This window comes from Microcebus murinus, chromosome 2 (genome assembly GCF_040939455.1).
Source record: "Microcebus murinus isolate Inina chromosome 2, M.murinus_Inina_mat1.0, whole genome shotgun sequence".
Lineage (NCBI taxonomy): Eukaryota > Metazoa > Chordata > Mammalia > Primates > Cheirogaleidae > Microcebus > Microcebus murinus.
Genome location: NC_134105.1, coordinates 34408524 through 34424862, shown reverse-complemented (window position 1 = coordinate 34424862; position 16339 = coordinate 34408524). Strand labels below are relative to the sequence as shown.

The following is a 16339-nucleotide window of genomic DNA, read 5'->3' as shown; positions in this document are numbered from 1 at the left end:
ATAGCTATTAAGGAAGATTGTCTTCTATCTTAGTAGAAACAGTTAAGGATGAGGCATCATAATTAGTCTGTGATTTGCTTTAAAACGCTTCAGGGAAAAAATATTAATACACACAGATAAATATGTTTACAAATTGGTCAATCTAGGTAAAGCTTGTATGAGTGTTAATCATACCATTTTCTCGATTTTTCTGTTAGTTTGAAATTTTCAAAATTTAAAAGTTGGGGAGGGGGATCCCAAAGTATAGATGAGATTCTATTTTAATGAGAACAAGTTTCTATTATTGTACCCTGCAAATTACTAGTGTGCCTTGTCCTAAGGATAGGGGTAAGAATGTGAGACCAACAGAGAGTCAGTAGGTACATTAGGTACAGAGGCAGGACCACTGAGGTTTGTAAAAGGGTACAATATGCAATAAATAAAACAATCTTCCCAGACTACACAGCTTAACCTTTATAAGACCTCGCCTATCATACAAAGCTTAGACAAAGAAAAGGCATATATATATATGAAAATAAAAAATATGCCATATATATTCCCTATCCTCATATACTAAATATGTATACCACAAAGCTGTACACCAAAGCAACAGAACTTCATAAGATTTAGAACCATTTCCATAAAAAGAAAGTTCTTTCCCAGGAAATGTATTCATTAAAGTTAAAACCATATTGAATCTTTCTCTTGATTCTCTCACTACATAATTAGTACCAGTGACAGTGACAGCATGGCACAGCAAACAGAATATATTAATATTAAATTAAAATTTCATTCTTAACTGGGTGTGGTGGCATGTGCCTCTATAAGCCCAACTACTCGGGAGGCTGAGGCAAGAGAATTGCTTGAGCCCAGGAGTTCAAGGCCAATGTGGGCAACATGATAAGGCCCCTTTTCTAAACAAATTAATGTCACTCTTGTTCTATATTTCACTTTAGGAAATTAAATTCAAAGAGAATAATAGGTGTGGCAATGACAAATGACAATCAAGGATTTGTTCACAGTGCAAATCACCATCGTTACTAACACTTACCAAGCCAGCTGTAAGAGAAGGTGCAGACTGCCCAAGGGACTGGTTTCTCATTCGAACCAGGTTTGATGCTTCTCTTGAAGACTGCCAAGTCACCTGTCCCACACTGCTGTGTACACTGCTGGACAAAGGGAGCAGCTGCTTACCTTCAAACACAAGGTTTAGAAAATATACATGTAATTATTTATTGATAAATGGAAAACTACAAATACAATGATATCAAGTGGATAAAATCGTATTGACACAAAGTGAAGTTCCTCCATATTCACTTTAGAGCCAATAGTCCTTTAAAAGTTCCAGCGGTCTTGGTGATGAGGAGAATTGCAAGTGGAATATTGAAATGAATTAACTATTTTAAGTGCTCTTTAAAACCACCGCATGCCAGCCTCCCACCCTGACACCCAACCTAGCAGTATAGGAGTTTTCCAATCCCTCCAGCCTTAGTTTCTTACCAGCTTAATGCAAAATGAGTGGTACTGACAAGTACCAATCCCAGACAAGTTTAGCCCTTAGATTTCCAGAAGGTAAACAATGAATCTATACTGGTCTCACCAGACTCCATGTGCTCAGTCCAGGTTTACTGACTGTCTTAATCTCATTGAAAGACTATGAGAGAGTCACTTACCAAGACTGAATGTGGAGAACTGCAATCACTTTATTTATTTGTTTGCATTTACAATGTTTACTTTGTTATGCAGAAACATACATTCACCATGGTCTGTGATGCAGGTGACAGTTTAATAGAGAATATATCTTTTTTGAAGGCTATTTATAACTAAACACTAAATGTTTTAATTACAGTGGAAATTTTGTACAGTTTAGGGCTTGGCTCTGAACTTGTAAATATGGACCAGATTTGGATATAATGCAATCACATTCTCACTGAGGTCCAAGTCCCATTTCCCCCCTTTCTTCACACCATTTTTTACACTGTTGCTAGTGATCTAACATAAATAAATATGGTTATTTAATTCCCTTCCTTAAAAACCTCTGATGTCCTTTAATATTTTGAAATTAAAAAAAAAAAATTTAAAAAAAAACCTCTGATGGCTCCCCACTGTTTAAAGAATTAAGCCAAAAACTTTAGATTACTAAAAAGACCCTCCATAAAGTCAGATTGTCTTTTGGGCCTCACCTCCTTCTACTGTTTTCTATACCCATTCATTCACTCAATTCGATATTATGCTTTGTGCTTTCACTTGGCTTTATCATGATCACCCAATTCTTGAAAGTTCTTCCTGTGCCTGAAAATCTTAGTCATGGAAATACCCACTATAGTAAAGATGTGAGGGAACGGGTTTGGGGGTGTTTTTGCTGCAAACAAAATATAATACAACTCATCTGAACAGCAAGTAAGTAAAATTCAATGTAGAGAAATGTATAGAACAAACTCAATGTACAGAAGAAAATTATGATGTAGAAAATTAAGAAATACTTCAATTTGAGGTGATACATGTTTTGGTATTCAAATTTTTTATAACTAGCATATTTTATTTTTTTAATCGAAAAAAGAAAAATATTTTAAAAATCTAATTATCTTTTAAGTCTCCACTCAAATGTTCCCTTTACATTACATACAGTAAAGGGTTTTATGGGAAAAGTCTTTCCATAAAACCTTCAATAACAATAATAGTAATAATGATGATGATGGTTCTCTACTCACAATTTCCTTAAGTCCAGAGTAGAGCCTGCCTATCTTCTTTCCTTCATTCTGCAAATGTTGTACATGTCTCCACATGACCTGCCTACTCCTCACCTTTTAATTCTAAAGGAAATCTGGCTTGTTAACTTATCCTATCCACATATAGAAATGTTAGTATCATATCCATCTTCAAAATAAGGGCCTGCTTGGAAAAAGGCTTTCACAATTGCAGAAGAAACCCATTTGAGCATATACCCATAAGACAGGCATCCTCAAACTACGGCCCACAGGCCACACATGGGCCGCCTAGCACATTTATCCAGCCCTTGGGTGTTTTTGCCACCGCTGCCTGTCCTGCTTAGCAGCCGACTCATCCTGGGCCCACAGTGCACACTCTCCAACAGTCTGAGGGACAGTGAACTGGCCCCCTGTTTAAAAAGTTTGAGGACCCCTGCATAAGGGCTTGAGCATACCAAGGATTGCCAAGAATTTGGGGGAAATAACATAAAACTGAAGGAATAATATGAACAGATAGGACAACTAGCCCTTTAGTAAACAACGGAGGAAAAAGAAAAACTCTTAAAAATTCTAATTACTATTCTTATAATAATTCAATAATTACATAAAATACTCCCAGTTAAAGATGGCAGACTGAACACATGCTTTTATCTTTTGTCTTCCAGGAAACACTATAAAAATGAAAATAAAGAAGTAAAATAAACAAAGGCCATAACAAGAGAGACAGACACTGACTGACATGAGGGGGTGAAAAAATTGGGGGAAAATCTAAAGTGTATACGTAGATTATAATCAACAGAATTGGGCGGAGAAAGTCACAAGCTATGCTATGCATGGAGGAGGTTGCAGTCAAGTGGAGTGGCAGTCTGTTTTGCAAAATCTTAAAACAGGTTGAGTACTCAGACATGAAAAATACCTAAGAAGGCATAAAGTAAGACATAAGGCTGAAATCAAATTAACCAAAAATTCTATAGACAGAACGGTCAGACACAACCACCTTTCTACAATGTACCCCTAGTAGCCATGCAATTACCTTATAGGATAGAAGGGATTTAGCATTTCAGAGCCAAGCACTGGATATCTGGTTGTTAGGTACTCAAAAGAGTTGATCCAGATAGTAAAAGAAAATTTTTGTTAGTTTTTTATTCAAAATTCAAAAATCTATTTACTCATGGACAATTAGAAGATAATCAAATCCTTAAAAGAAAAATGCTATGAAAATTAAAACAAGAAACAGTTCTAGGCCAGTTGCAGTGGCTCACGCCTGTAATTCCAGCACTCTGGAAGGCTGAGGTGGGAGGACTGCCTGAGGTGAGGAGTTTAAGATCAGCGTGAGCAAGGCACAGTGGTGCAAGGCACGCCTATAATCCCAGCTATTTGGGAGGCTGAGGCAGGAGGATCACTTGAGCCCAGGAGTATGAGGTTGCAATAAGCAATAATCACACCACCACACTCTATATCCCAGGCAACAGAGTGAGACCCTCTGCCTCAGAAAAAGAAAAGAATAAAAGAAACAGATCTATGTGATTCAATACTGACTGGTAAAATAAAAATTTCAATACAAGAGTAAGAAGATAAAGCCGACAGAACAGCCCTGAAAAGGGACAGGAAGAAAAATAAATTGAAAATTGTTTACTTTTGGACAAAGGAGTATGGGATTACATTTTCTTCTCTACTGATCTAGCACTTTTAGCTGAGGTCAAATGGAATTTTTAAAGAAACTCTATTAAAATTATGCCCCATTTTAATTGCTTTCTATTTGGACTTCCTATAGACTTCCTTGTATAGTTTTTTCCCCTTGAATTTTGTTAATGCCTTTTCTTTGGAGGAGGTGGGGAGGCACCATGGGCATTAGTTTTGCGAATGGAGAAAAAAAAAAATCAAAGGAAGGCCGGGCGCTGTGGCTCACGCCTGTAATCCTAGCTCTTGGGAGGCCGAGCCGGGCGGATTGCTCAAGGTCAGGAGTTCAAAACCAGCCTGAGCAAGAGCGAGACCCCGTCTCTACTATAAATAGAAAGAAATTAATTGGCCAACTGATATATATATAAAAAATTAGCCGGGCCTGGTGGCGCATGCCTGTAGTCCCAGCTACTCGGGAGGCTGAGGCAGAAGGATCACTCGAGCCCAGGAGTTTGAGGTTGCTGTGAGCTAGGCTGACGCCACGGCACTCACTCTAGCCTGGGCAACAAAGTGAGACTCTGTCTCAAAAAAAAAAAAAAAAAAAATCAAAGGAAGCAAAGGATGTAAAGTCTATAGAAGCAGGCAGAGAGTAAAAATCAAATTAACAGTGACCAGTAATAGTGATCAAGCAAGAATTATCTATCAGGTTCAGGTGCTGAGCAATCAGAGATTCAATGAGGAAGTAGAAAGGAGAGTAAAACAGCCTTACCATAGTGTTCTACACACGATGGCTACCAGAGAAGCTGCCAAGATGCCAAGCCAGTCGATACCCCTTGAAATACTGGCACACAGTCCCACATTTATTTTAAAAACAAAATCAATCGCTTCTCAGCCTTTTGGCTAAGATCAAGTGTAAAAAACAAAATCAGATAATTACCTGACAGAGAGCTGGCCAGGCTTCCTCTCCGTAACTTACAGTCATCCTGACTAAGCTGTCGTTGGAGTTTAGTTTTTCCAGTGGATGCAAATATGTCAGGATTACTGAGCTTCCTGAAGAGCAGGGGACTAAGTCCAGTTACCACATCCTTCAAAGAGAAAAGAGTAAAACGTGAGTCTTTAATATCTTTTCTGAAGTTTAGGAACTTTACATTAAACATCTCTACAACGTTCATTACAGTTATAAAGTGCCAGCCTTTTTTTATTGCCTACTCAACAGCTAAAGCCAGAACATATTTCTTAGTAAAAGCTGGGTGTGCTATAAAGGACACGGGATATTGGTTATAAAATGCCAAAGCAAAAACAGGGGAAGAGGCGCACAGATGACATAAGACATTTTGGTAGGATATGTTATTCCTAATAAACACACTTCTAGTTATGTTTATTTACTTAGTTTTTCCTTTTATTCATACTCTTCCTCTATCCAATAAAGAAAAGCATACTTTAGGTTTTTTTAAAAATCATTAAATATTAGGCCTTCCTTTACCTTTACCTGTCAAAGTCAGAAATAACCTCTAACATTCAATGAATGCTAAAATAAAACTTAGAACTTTCTTTATATGCCTATGATAGAAGCTAAATATAGATTTTCAAAGAAAAAGTACTATGGAAAAAATACAGAAAATATGAAATGTTGACAGTACCTTCACTTTGCCTTTATTTTACTCTAGTCTACTCTATTCTACCTCGACACCTCTTTCTACTCACTCAGTAAGCCGTGATGAGCAATATCAACATTTAGACATTTTAAACCAATAACCACCTAATTAGGAGTATTAAATAGGAAAGTTTTTTAAAAAAATAAGGCCTATCTTTTATACTTCAATGAAGGAAGCCAGAACAAAGACAGATAAAATAGCACAAAGACAGATCAAACTGATCTGGACAGTATAAAGACAAACTAAGAAACCTAAGGAGAAACTGACACCTATATAACCTGCTATTTGAAAATAAAATCAGGTAACTGGCACCATAGCCATACAAAAACCCACAGGGGGGAAAAAGGGAGAAAATTCTCACTTCTCAAAGATTAAAAGAAAAAAGAAAAACTTTCTAAAGGCATCTATTGTGATTGGTGGGTTCACAAACAAGGGAAAGCACTAATATGGGCTGGCAGTGACTATTTACAATATGGTTTACAAACGCCAAAACATGAAAATGAGAGAAGCTGATCAAGAAAGATACCTGAAGAGAGAAAGAAAAAAAAAAAGATTTTAAAATCTGATAGTAAATAAATAAAAGAATAAAGGGGGATATGGAAGCATTGAAACACCAAAGCAACTGATGTCCCCAGGCAACTAACTTCAGCAGGAATGAGCACTGAAAGAGCAGAATTGGAAACAGCAGTTAATGCAAAAAGAGAAAGCAGCAAGGGAGCAGCCTATATTTCCACCATGGGGTGTGTCAAGGATGAAACAACACGTACAGATCAAGGAGAAACTAGGGAAGGAAGCAGGGTTTGGGCACTAATGCTGGTAGCCCACCAAACAGGGCTGGCCACTCACAGAGGTAACACCCATAGCAAGAAGCTCTAGGTGGAGGGATGTAAAGAGGCCTTATAAGACATCAAATTACAGTGTATATCCTAAATGAAGGCAACATGGAGAAGAAAAGATCCTATCCCAAAAAAACTTACAAATGAGCTATATGAGAGAGCCAGCATCTGGGTGCTTGCCACACCATATGGATGATCAGTCTTAGCCAGAGAAGGAACAACCACCAAGAAAGAACTAGATTGGCACCAATTAAGAGAAACACAGGCCAGGCGCAGTGGCTCACGCCTATAATCCTAGCACTCTGAAAGGCCAAGGCAGGCGGATTGCTCGAGGTCAGGAGTTCGAAACCAGCTCTGAGCAAGAGGGAGACCCCGTCTCTACTATAAATAGAAAGAAATTAATTGGCCAACTAATATATAGAGAAAAAATTACCCAGGCATGGTGGCACATGCCTGTAGTCCCAGCTACTTGGGAGGCTGAGGCAGCAGGATTGCTTGAGCCCAGGAGTTTGAGGTTGCTATGAGCTAGGCTGATGCCACGGCACTCACTCTAGCCTAGGCAACAAAGTGAGACTCTGTCCCCAAAATAAATACATAAATAAAAATAAAAATAAATAAAAAAAGAGAAACACATATCCTTTTGAATCTCCATATTCCCTACCACAACACACCAAAGAACAGAAGCCAGAAAAGAGAGGAAAGGAAAAATGAAACAGTGGATCATGACCGTTGCAAGTCTCTCCTGTCAAACTTGGCAAAGGAAAGAAAAATTAAATGAGATATGAAATACAACTTTTAAGCTAGGATGTCTTTTTTACTTACACCAAAGTATATTACTCATTTCAGAAAAGTCTATGTACCTAAGGATATAACTCAATGAATTTTCACAAATTGAACACACATGTAAGCAGCATAAAGATTAAAAAATTAAAAAGACACAATCAGTACCCCCAGAAAGCCCCTTTGTGCTCCCTTCCAGTCACTACCCAGATCCCCCAGGGTAACCACTATCCAGTCTTCTAACAGCATAAATAATTATATAAAGTGCAAACACTTTATATGAATGTTATCACTCAGTGTGAACTCTTCTGTGTCTTGCCTACTTTGCTCAACTAAACTGGATTTTTTTTTTTTTTTTTTTGGAGACAGGGTCTTGCTCTGTTGCTCAGGCTAGAATGCAGTGGTATGCATAACTCACTGCAACCTCAAACTTCTAGGCTCAAGCAATCCTCCTGCCTCAGCCTCCCTAGTAGCTGAGACTACAGGTGCACAACACCATGCTCAGCTAATTTTTCTATTTTTTGTAACGAGGGAGTCTAGTTCTGTTGCTCAGGATGGTCCCAGACCCCTGGACTCAAGCAATCCTCCCACCTCAGCCTCCTAGAGTGTTAGAATTATAGGTGTGAGCCACCGTGCCCAGCCAACTGGACTTTTTAAAACAGCAGAGCAGGCCGGGCGTGGTGGCTCACGCCTGTAATCCTAGCACTTTGGGAGGCCGAGGCAGGCGGATTGCTCAAGGTCAGGAGTTCGAAACCAGCCTGAGCGAGACCCCGTCTCTACCAAAAATAGAAAGAAATTAATTGACCAACTAAAAAATATATACAAAAAATTAGCCGGGCATGGTGGTGCATGCCTGTAGTCTCAGCTACTCGGGAGGCTGAGGCAGTAGGATCGCTGAGCCCCGGAGATTGAGGTTGCTGTGAGCCAGGCTGACACCACAGCACTCACTCTAGCCTGGGCAACAAAGTGAGACTCTGTCTCAAAAAAAAAAAAAAAAAAAAAAAAACAGCAGAGCATTACTGGATTTACTTAAGAAGTCTAGGTTTTAGGGTTCAATGGGATACCACTGTACTCATATTAACAGTTCTTTCTTTCTGCTTAAATTAGATCAATTTGGTTTCTATCATTCCTGCAATTAAATGATTCTTAAGCAAAATAGGAAGTTAAAGACAGTAAGAAGTCTAAAGTGGCCCAAGAGAGACCCCTCACCCCTTCCACAATGTGAGGATATAGCAAGAAGGCACCATGTATGAACCACAAAGTGACCCTCACCAGGCAACTAACAATCTTAGACTTCCCAGCTTTCAGAACCGTGAGAAATAAATTTGTTTTAGCAGCCCAAATACCGGGAAAGCTCTTGGAAAACATTATAATAAACTCAATTCAGCCAGGCACAGTGGCTCATGCCTGTAATCCTAGCACTCTGGGAGGCCAAGGTGGGTGGATTGCTCAAGGCCAGGAGTTCGAAACTAGCCTGAGCAACAGCGAGACCCCGTCTCTACTATAAATAGAAAGAAATTAATGGGCCAACTAATATATATAGAAAAAATTAGCCAGGCATGGTGGTGCATGCCTGTAGTCCCAGCTACTCAGGAGGCTGAGGCAGAAGGATAGCTTGAGCCCAGGAGTTTGAGGTTGCTGTGAGCTAGGCTAACGCCAAGGCACTCACTCTAGCCTGGGCAACAAAGCGAGACACGTCTCAAAAATAAAAAATAAATAAATAAACTCAATTCATCACTTGTATTATAACATTCTTTCAAAGTCAGATTATTAAGAGGTAGAATTACAACAGGAATTGTAACCTGTACTTATTTATTGTAGCAATATTATAGCAAGAATGTATCTAACACATGCTATGTAAATTCAACTGTTTGTTTTTTAAGAATAGATTGGAAATTGCTAGACTACACAATCTGTACATATTTCTTCCAACTCTAAGAGCTTATTGCTTTGTCTTTTAATTCAGACTACAGAATTGTGGCTATTTTTTCTACTGTCCTAGGTAGTCTTCGCATCCTCCCCATCCTGACTCTGAACCATTTCCCTCCTCTACAATGTCAAAACAAATCTCACACTAACTTTACTCACAAGGCTAGAGTTGTGCTTATATTGTACTATGCTATTAAGGATAGGATTCCAAGTAACCAAAAGATTCACAGCTAAAAACAAGAGTGTACACACTAAAAAGTTGTCTGCCGGGCTTAAAAAAAGCAGTTAACTCTCATTAGGAGTTGTCTTACCCCATTTAACTGGCAATCTGGTAGTTAAAGAGAATTCTATGCTTTGTGGCAGATTCTTCCTGACCCACCCTGCCAAGAGTCAAGATCAGACACACTTATCAAAGTCTATTCTCAGCCTGGTGTGGTGACTCAAGCCTGTAATGTCAACACTTTGTGAGGCCACGGCAGGAGGATCACTTGGGCACAGGAGTTCGAGACCAGCCTGGGCAACATAGCAAGACCATGTCTATACTAAAAGTTAAAAAGTTAGCCAGGCATGATGGTACACGCATGTAGTCCCAGCTACCAGGGAAGCTGAGGCCGGAGGATTGCTTAAGCCCAGGCGTATGAGATGGCAATAAACTAGAATCACGCCACAGCACTACAGCCTGGAAAACAGAGCAAGAACTTATCTAAAACAGAAAAAGGAAAAGAAAAGAAAAGTCTATTCTCTTAATATCAAAAAGCCTTTCCCTTATATAGAAACATAAAATCAGTGAACCTTGACCCATACCCCATGCATATCAGCACAACATATACAAAAAATTAACTCTAAATGGATCATGAATAAAACCTAATAGTATAAAACGTTCAAAAGAAAAGGTAAGAGAAATTTTGTAATTTCTAGTCAGGCAGGATTCTTAGGACATAGAGTGCAATTTTAAAAATAATAAATGTTTAAGATGGACTTCATCAAATTTAGAAACTTCCCCCTCTTGAAAAGATACCATTAAAAAATGAAGTCATAGCCAGGCGCGGTGGCTCACACCTATAATCCTAGCACTCTGGGAGGCCAGGGCAAGTGGATCGTTCAAGGTCAGGAGTTCAAAACCAGCCTTAGCAAGAGCAAGACCCCATCTCTACTAAAAATAGAAAGAAATTAATTGGCCAACTAAAAATATGTAGAAAATATTAGCCGGGCATGGTGGCACACGCCTGTAGTCCCAGCTACTTGGGAGGCTGAGGCAGGAGGATCGCTTGAGCCCAGGAGTTTGAGGTTGCTGTGAGCTAGGCTGACGCCACAGCACTCTAGCCTGGGCAGCAGACTGAGACTCTGTTTCATTAAAATAAAGAAATCAAATCATTATTGATTTGAGTAGGAAAAATATTTGCAAAACATACCTGTTAAAGGACTAGTATTCAGCATATATAAATATCTCACGCAGTGTACTGGCACATACCTGTAGTCCCAGCTACTCAGGGTGATGAGACAGGAGGATCGCTTGAGGCCAGAAGTTCAAGTCCAGCCTGGGAAACATACTGATCCCTCATCTCCCTCTATACCCGCAAAAAGAAAAAGATCTCTCACATGCAATAAGAAAACACACAAGCCAATAAAAAACATGAACAAAAGATTTAACAGACACTTTAAGAAAGAAGAGACAAATATGGCAAATGAACACATAAAACCATCCTTAATATCATTCATCATTAAGCAAACACAAATTGAAACAAATGAGAGTTAACATCAGCAAAGTGATAGAGTATACAGCTCCAAACTCCCATCCTCCCAGAGAAACAGAAAAACAGAAAAACAAGCAGAAACTGTCAGAACCAACTTTGTCAGAACTCTGAAAATCACCAAAGGTTTAAAGCAACCAGAAGAGAATGCTGAATGAAGAAGTCAACTTTTAAAAAGTAGGAAAGCTTTGTGGCATTTTTATTTGCCCTTGCCCTACCCACTCCTTGGTGTGGTAGCGTCTGGAAAACAGCAGCTTGTGTTCCAGCGTGAGACCCTGGTCCATGCTACTGAAAGAGGCAGAGTAGACCTTATTCACAAATTATTGTGTAGGTCTATTCTAACTTGTCTAAGGGCTATCTGAAAGCCTGATACAAGGCCCTACTCAAATGTCACCTAACTCAGAACCTGCTCAAGGTGGAAAAGCAGAAGACATTGCTCAAAAACACTAAGGATGATACAAACACCCACAGTCATCTGAGGCAAAAGACTATAATTAAGACATAAAATAGACCACCTAAGGTCACAGAGGAAAAGAGGAGAATGCTTTTGGAATATGAGAGCAATCAAAAACACCTGTATATACTCGGTAATTTAGAAAGTTATGCATGTCCTGGGCAAAATGAATGCTCAGAAAAGACCTGAAAAGACCTTAAGTTTTCAGGCTGATCTGTAGGATTGATGCAAATCTGGCTAAGTGTTGAAGGAGGGCCCAACACAAAGCCAATCAGCAAAGATGGAGACGTATGTTTGGAGGTTTGTTTAGCTCCTGGCAATCAAGGAAATCTCTGTCAAAACATAAGGTAAGGAACAGAGACTACAATGACCAAATATGGAAAGGAATACAGCTTCTGGAAAAAAAAGGGTGGGGACACACTACATCAGTGGTCCCCAAACTTTTTGGCACCAGGGACCGGTTTCATGGAAGACAATTTTTCCATAGAGTTAGGGGTGGGGGGTGGGAGGAATTAGGGCTGAGGGGTGGTTTTGGGATAATTCAAGCACATTACATTTATTATGTACTTTATTTCTATTATTATTACATTGTAATATATAATGAAATAATTATACAACTCACCATAATGCAGAATCAGTGGGAGCCCTGAGCTTGTTTTCCTGCAACTAGATGGTCCCCATCCGGGGGTGATGAGAGACAGTGACTGATCTGACAGGAGGTGGAGCGAGTATCAGGCAGTGATGCGAGTGATGAGGACCAGCTATAAATATTAATACAAATGAAGCTTCACTCACTCACTATCCCCACCTCCTACTGTGCCACCCAGTACCTAATAGGCCATAGACTGATACCCAAAGCAGCCCGGGGGGTTGGGGACTGCAGCACTACATAGACAACTATAGCCTTCAACAATCAAAAAAATCAATAAACACTGGAGAAAGGGGAGAGGCTGATTTCCAAAGTTACTATTATTCAAACGTCCACTAATCAACCAAAAAAAAACAAGGTATATGGAGAAACAAGGAAGTATGGCCCATTCAAGGAACAAAATAAATGGAGAGAAACCATCCCTGAGGAAGCCCAAACACTGGACTTAGCACAGTTTAAATCAAATGTCTTAAATAGGCCCAAAGAGCTAAATGAAAATACAAAGACAAAAGGATATCAGGAAAATTAATATATGAACATAAAAAAATTAACAAAAACAAATTATTTTTTTTAAAGAGCAAACTCTAAAGATGAAAAGAAATATAATAAAAATGAAAAAATTCAGTAGAGGGATACAATAGCAGATATCAACATGCAAAAACAGAATCAGCAATCTTAAAGACAGGGCAATTGAAATTATTTATTCTAAGGAGCAGAAAGAAAAAAGAATGAAGAAAAGTGAACAGAGCCTAAGGGACCTATGAGACACGTTCAAATGAAACAATATATGAATTACAGGATTCCCACAGAAAAAGAAAGATAAAAGGGCAGTAAGAGCATATGAAGAGGATGAGCACAGTGGCTCATGCCTGTAATCCTAGCACTGGGGGAGGCTGATGCGGGAGGATCACTTGAGCTCAGGTGTTCAAGACCAGCCTGAGCAAGAGTGAGATCTTCTCTATACTAAAAACAGAAAGAAAAAAAAAAAAAAAAAAAAACAGAAAAAATAGCTGGGTACCATGCCATGCCTATAATCCCAGCTACTTGGGAGGCAGAGGCAGGAGGATTATTTAAGCCCAGAAGTTTAAGGTTGCAGTGAGCTATGATGATGCCGCTATACTCTATCTGGGATGACAGAGCAAGACTCAAAAAGAAAAAAAATATATATATATATATATGTGTGTGTGTGTGTGTGTGTGTGTACACACATATGAATAATGGCCCAAACTTCCCAAATTTGATGAAAGACATGAATCTACACTTCCAAGTAGCTTGATGACCTCCAAGTATGTTAAACTTAATCCTCTGCACTCAGATGTTGAGTGTGACTCGACATGGTTAGCAAAAATTATAGAGATTAAAATTACTCTTTAAATGTATCAATAACTTGAAATATTAAAAAATCCACATAAATAAGTTTGTATGAAAAGAAATTCCAGTTTTTTATTCTACTGCCACACTTTGTAAAATCTGGGGTATTTAAAAAATTAAATCCCAAGTAGAATAAAGGAATCGAGAAAAAAAGCAAGCGAGTGCCAAGGGTTAAAGAGGTTCATACCAAGACACATGATAAACTATTGAAGCCAATAGCAAAGAGAGAATATTTAAAGCAACAAGAGAAAAGCAATTGTCAACTACAGGGGATCCTCAAATAGACTAACACAGAACCATGGAGTCTGAAAAGGAGTAAGATGACATATTTAAAGTGCTGGGCAGGGGGATGACTGTCAATTTAGAATTCTATAATATCCTCAGCAAAACTGTCCTTTAAAAATGAGGGAGAAATTAAGACATTCTCAGATGGTTTTTTGTTGTTGTTGTTGTTTTTGTGAGACAGAGTCTCACTCTGTTGCCCGGGCTAGAGTACCATGGCGTCAACCTAGCTCACAGCAACCTCAAACTCCTGGGCTCAAGCAATCCTGCTGCCTCAGCCTCCCGAGTAGCTGGGACTACAGACATGTGCCACCATGCCTGGCCAATTTTTTCTATATATTTTTAGTTGGCCAATTAATTTCTTTCTATTTTTAGTAGAGACAGGGTCTCACTCTTGCTCAGGCTGGTTTTGAACTCCTGACCTTGAGTGATCCACCCGCCTCGGCCTCCCAGAGTGCTAGGATTACAGGCGTGAGCCACCACGCCAGGCCATTCCCAGATTTTGAACAAGGAAAAAAAAAGCTGAGGGAGTTCATTACCACTACAGCTGCCCTACAAGAAATGCTAAAAGCTGTCCTTCAGGTTGAAAGGAAAGCACACTAAACAGAAATTGCAAGGCATATGAAAAAATAAAGATCTCCAGTAAAGGTAATTATATGGGCAAATATACAAGCCAGTATTATTGTATTTGGGGTTTGTAATTCCACTTTTTAAAATAATTTTTTAAAATTTAATTTTACAAACCTAGATGGTACAACACCCTACACACCTGGGCTATATGATATAGCCTATTGCTCCCAGGCTACAAACCTGTATAGCATATTACTGTACTGAATATTGTAGGCTGTAATTCCACTTTTTGTATGATATAAAAGACAAAAGCATAAAAAAATCATTATAAATCTATGTTACTTAACATACAATGTATGAAGATGTAATCTGTGATAAAAACAACACATGGCAACAAAAGAAATGGAAGTATATGGGAATAGAGATTTTGTATACTATTGAAGTTAAGTTGGTACCAATTCGAACTAGATTGTAATAATTTAGGATACTATATGTAATTCCCTACCAAAAAGAAAGTATCTAAAAAGCATCCACAAAAGGAAATAAGAAGGGAATCAAAATGGTTCACTACAAAAGAATCAACAAAACACAAAACAGGTGTAACAGAGGAAGTGAGAAACAAAAAGTATAAGACATACATGATAAAAATATATACTTCAACAAGCAATTATAAGCATCTTTAAAACAAATGAAAAAATTAAAAGCCTCAGCCAATAAATAAAATATTTTTTAAAAAAGAACAAAAAAGTTCTTTTCATACTGAAAAATATAATAACCAAAATTAAAAACTCAGTGGATGGGCTAATAGCAGAATGGAGAGGACAGAGGAAAGAAATAATAAACTAAAAAACAGAATAGAAATTACTCAATATGAACAATGGAGAGAAAACAAAGTGAAAACACTGAACAGATACTCGAGGGCCTATGGGACTATAACAAAACATCTTATGTCTATGTCATCATTGTCCCAAAAGTAAGGGATAAAGAGAACAAGGCTGAGAAAGTACTAGATAATAAGTGAAAACTTCCCAAATATGTTAACAGATATAAAACTATAAATTCAAGAAACTGAGTGAACTTGAAACAGAATAAACCCAAAGAAATACATGATAAGACTCATAACTGAAATTTTGAACTTTTTAAACAAAAAAAAAAAACCATGAAAGCAATCAGAGAAAAATAACACCTATAGAGGGAAAAATTTCAACAAATTTCCCATCAGAAAAAAATGACAAATTTCCCATCAAAAACCATTGGGGTCCAGAAGGAAGTAGCATAATACTTCTCAAATGTTGAAAGAATTGTCAACTCAGAAGCAATAACCAGTGAAAACATCCTTTGGGAAGAGGAGTAACTAATAGAATTTGTTGACAGCAGACCTATCCTAAAAGAATGGCTACAGAAGTTCTTTAAACAATGGGAAACAATACAAGAAGAAACCTCAGGAAATCAGGAAGAAAGAACACAGCAAGCAAAAATATAGACAGATAATGTCATGTGTCACTTGTCTACAGAAACATGTTCTGAGAAATGCAACGTTAGGCGACTTCCCTGTGTAAACATCAAAGAGTGAACATGAAGGAAAACAAGAGAGAATAAACACAGCAGACAATGCCTTAGGAGACACAGAAGCTATAATGGAGGATTTTTTTTTAATGAAGAGGAAGAAAAAAATATGTGAAAGAAAATATGTTGAAAAGAGGCAAAGAACATCCAACATATGGTAATAAAGAGTCCCTGGAGAAGAAAATCAAA

General features: G+C 38.3%; 1 protein-coding gene across 7 annotated transcripts in view; it reads right to left on the bottom strand.

Annotated features, from left to right (window-relative positions):
* The window catches only part of MAST2 (microtubule associated serine/threonine kinase 2), a 200525-nt gene that overhangs the window by 159857 nt on the left and 24329 nt on the right, over positions 1 to 16339 (bottom strand). For 6 of the 7 annotated variants that reach the window (XM_012776047.3, XM_075997883.1, XM_075997864.1 and 3 more), the window contains exons 2-3: positions 5245 to 5392; positions 1031 to 1173 (exon numbers count right to left, since the gene is read on the bottom strand). In XM_012776047.3, the coding sequence (XP_012631501.2) occupies positions 1031 to 1173; positions 5245 to 5392 (291 nt within the window). Of the gene's footprint in view, positions 1 to 1030; positions 1174 to 5244; positions 5393 to 12334; positions 12485 to 16339 lie in introns of those variants that run through there. The other variant, XM_012776039.2, reaches the window with a different exon arrangement.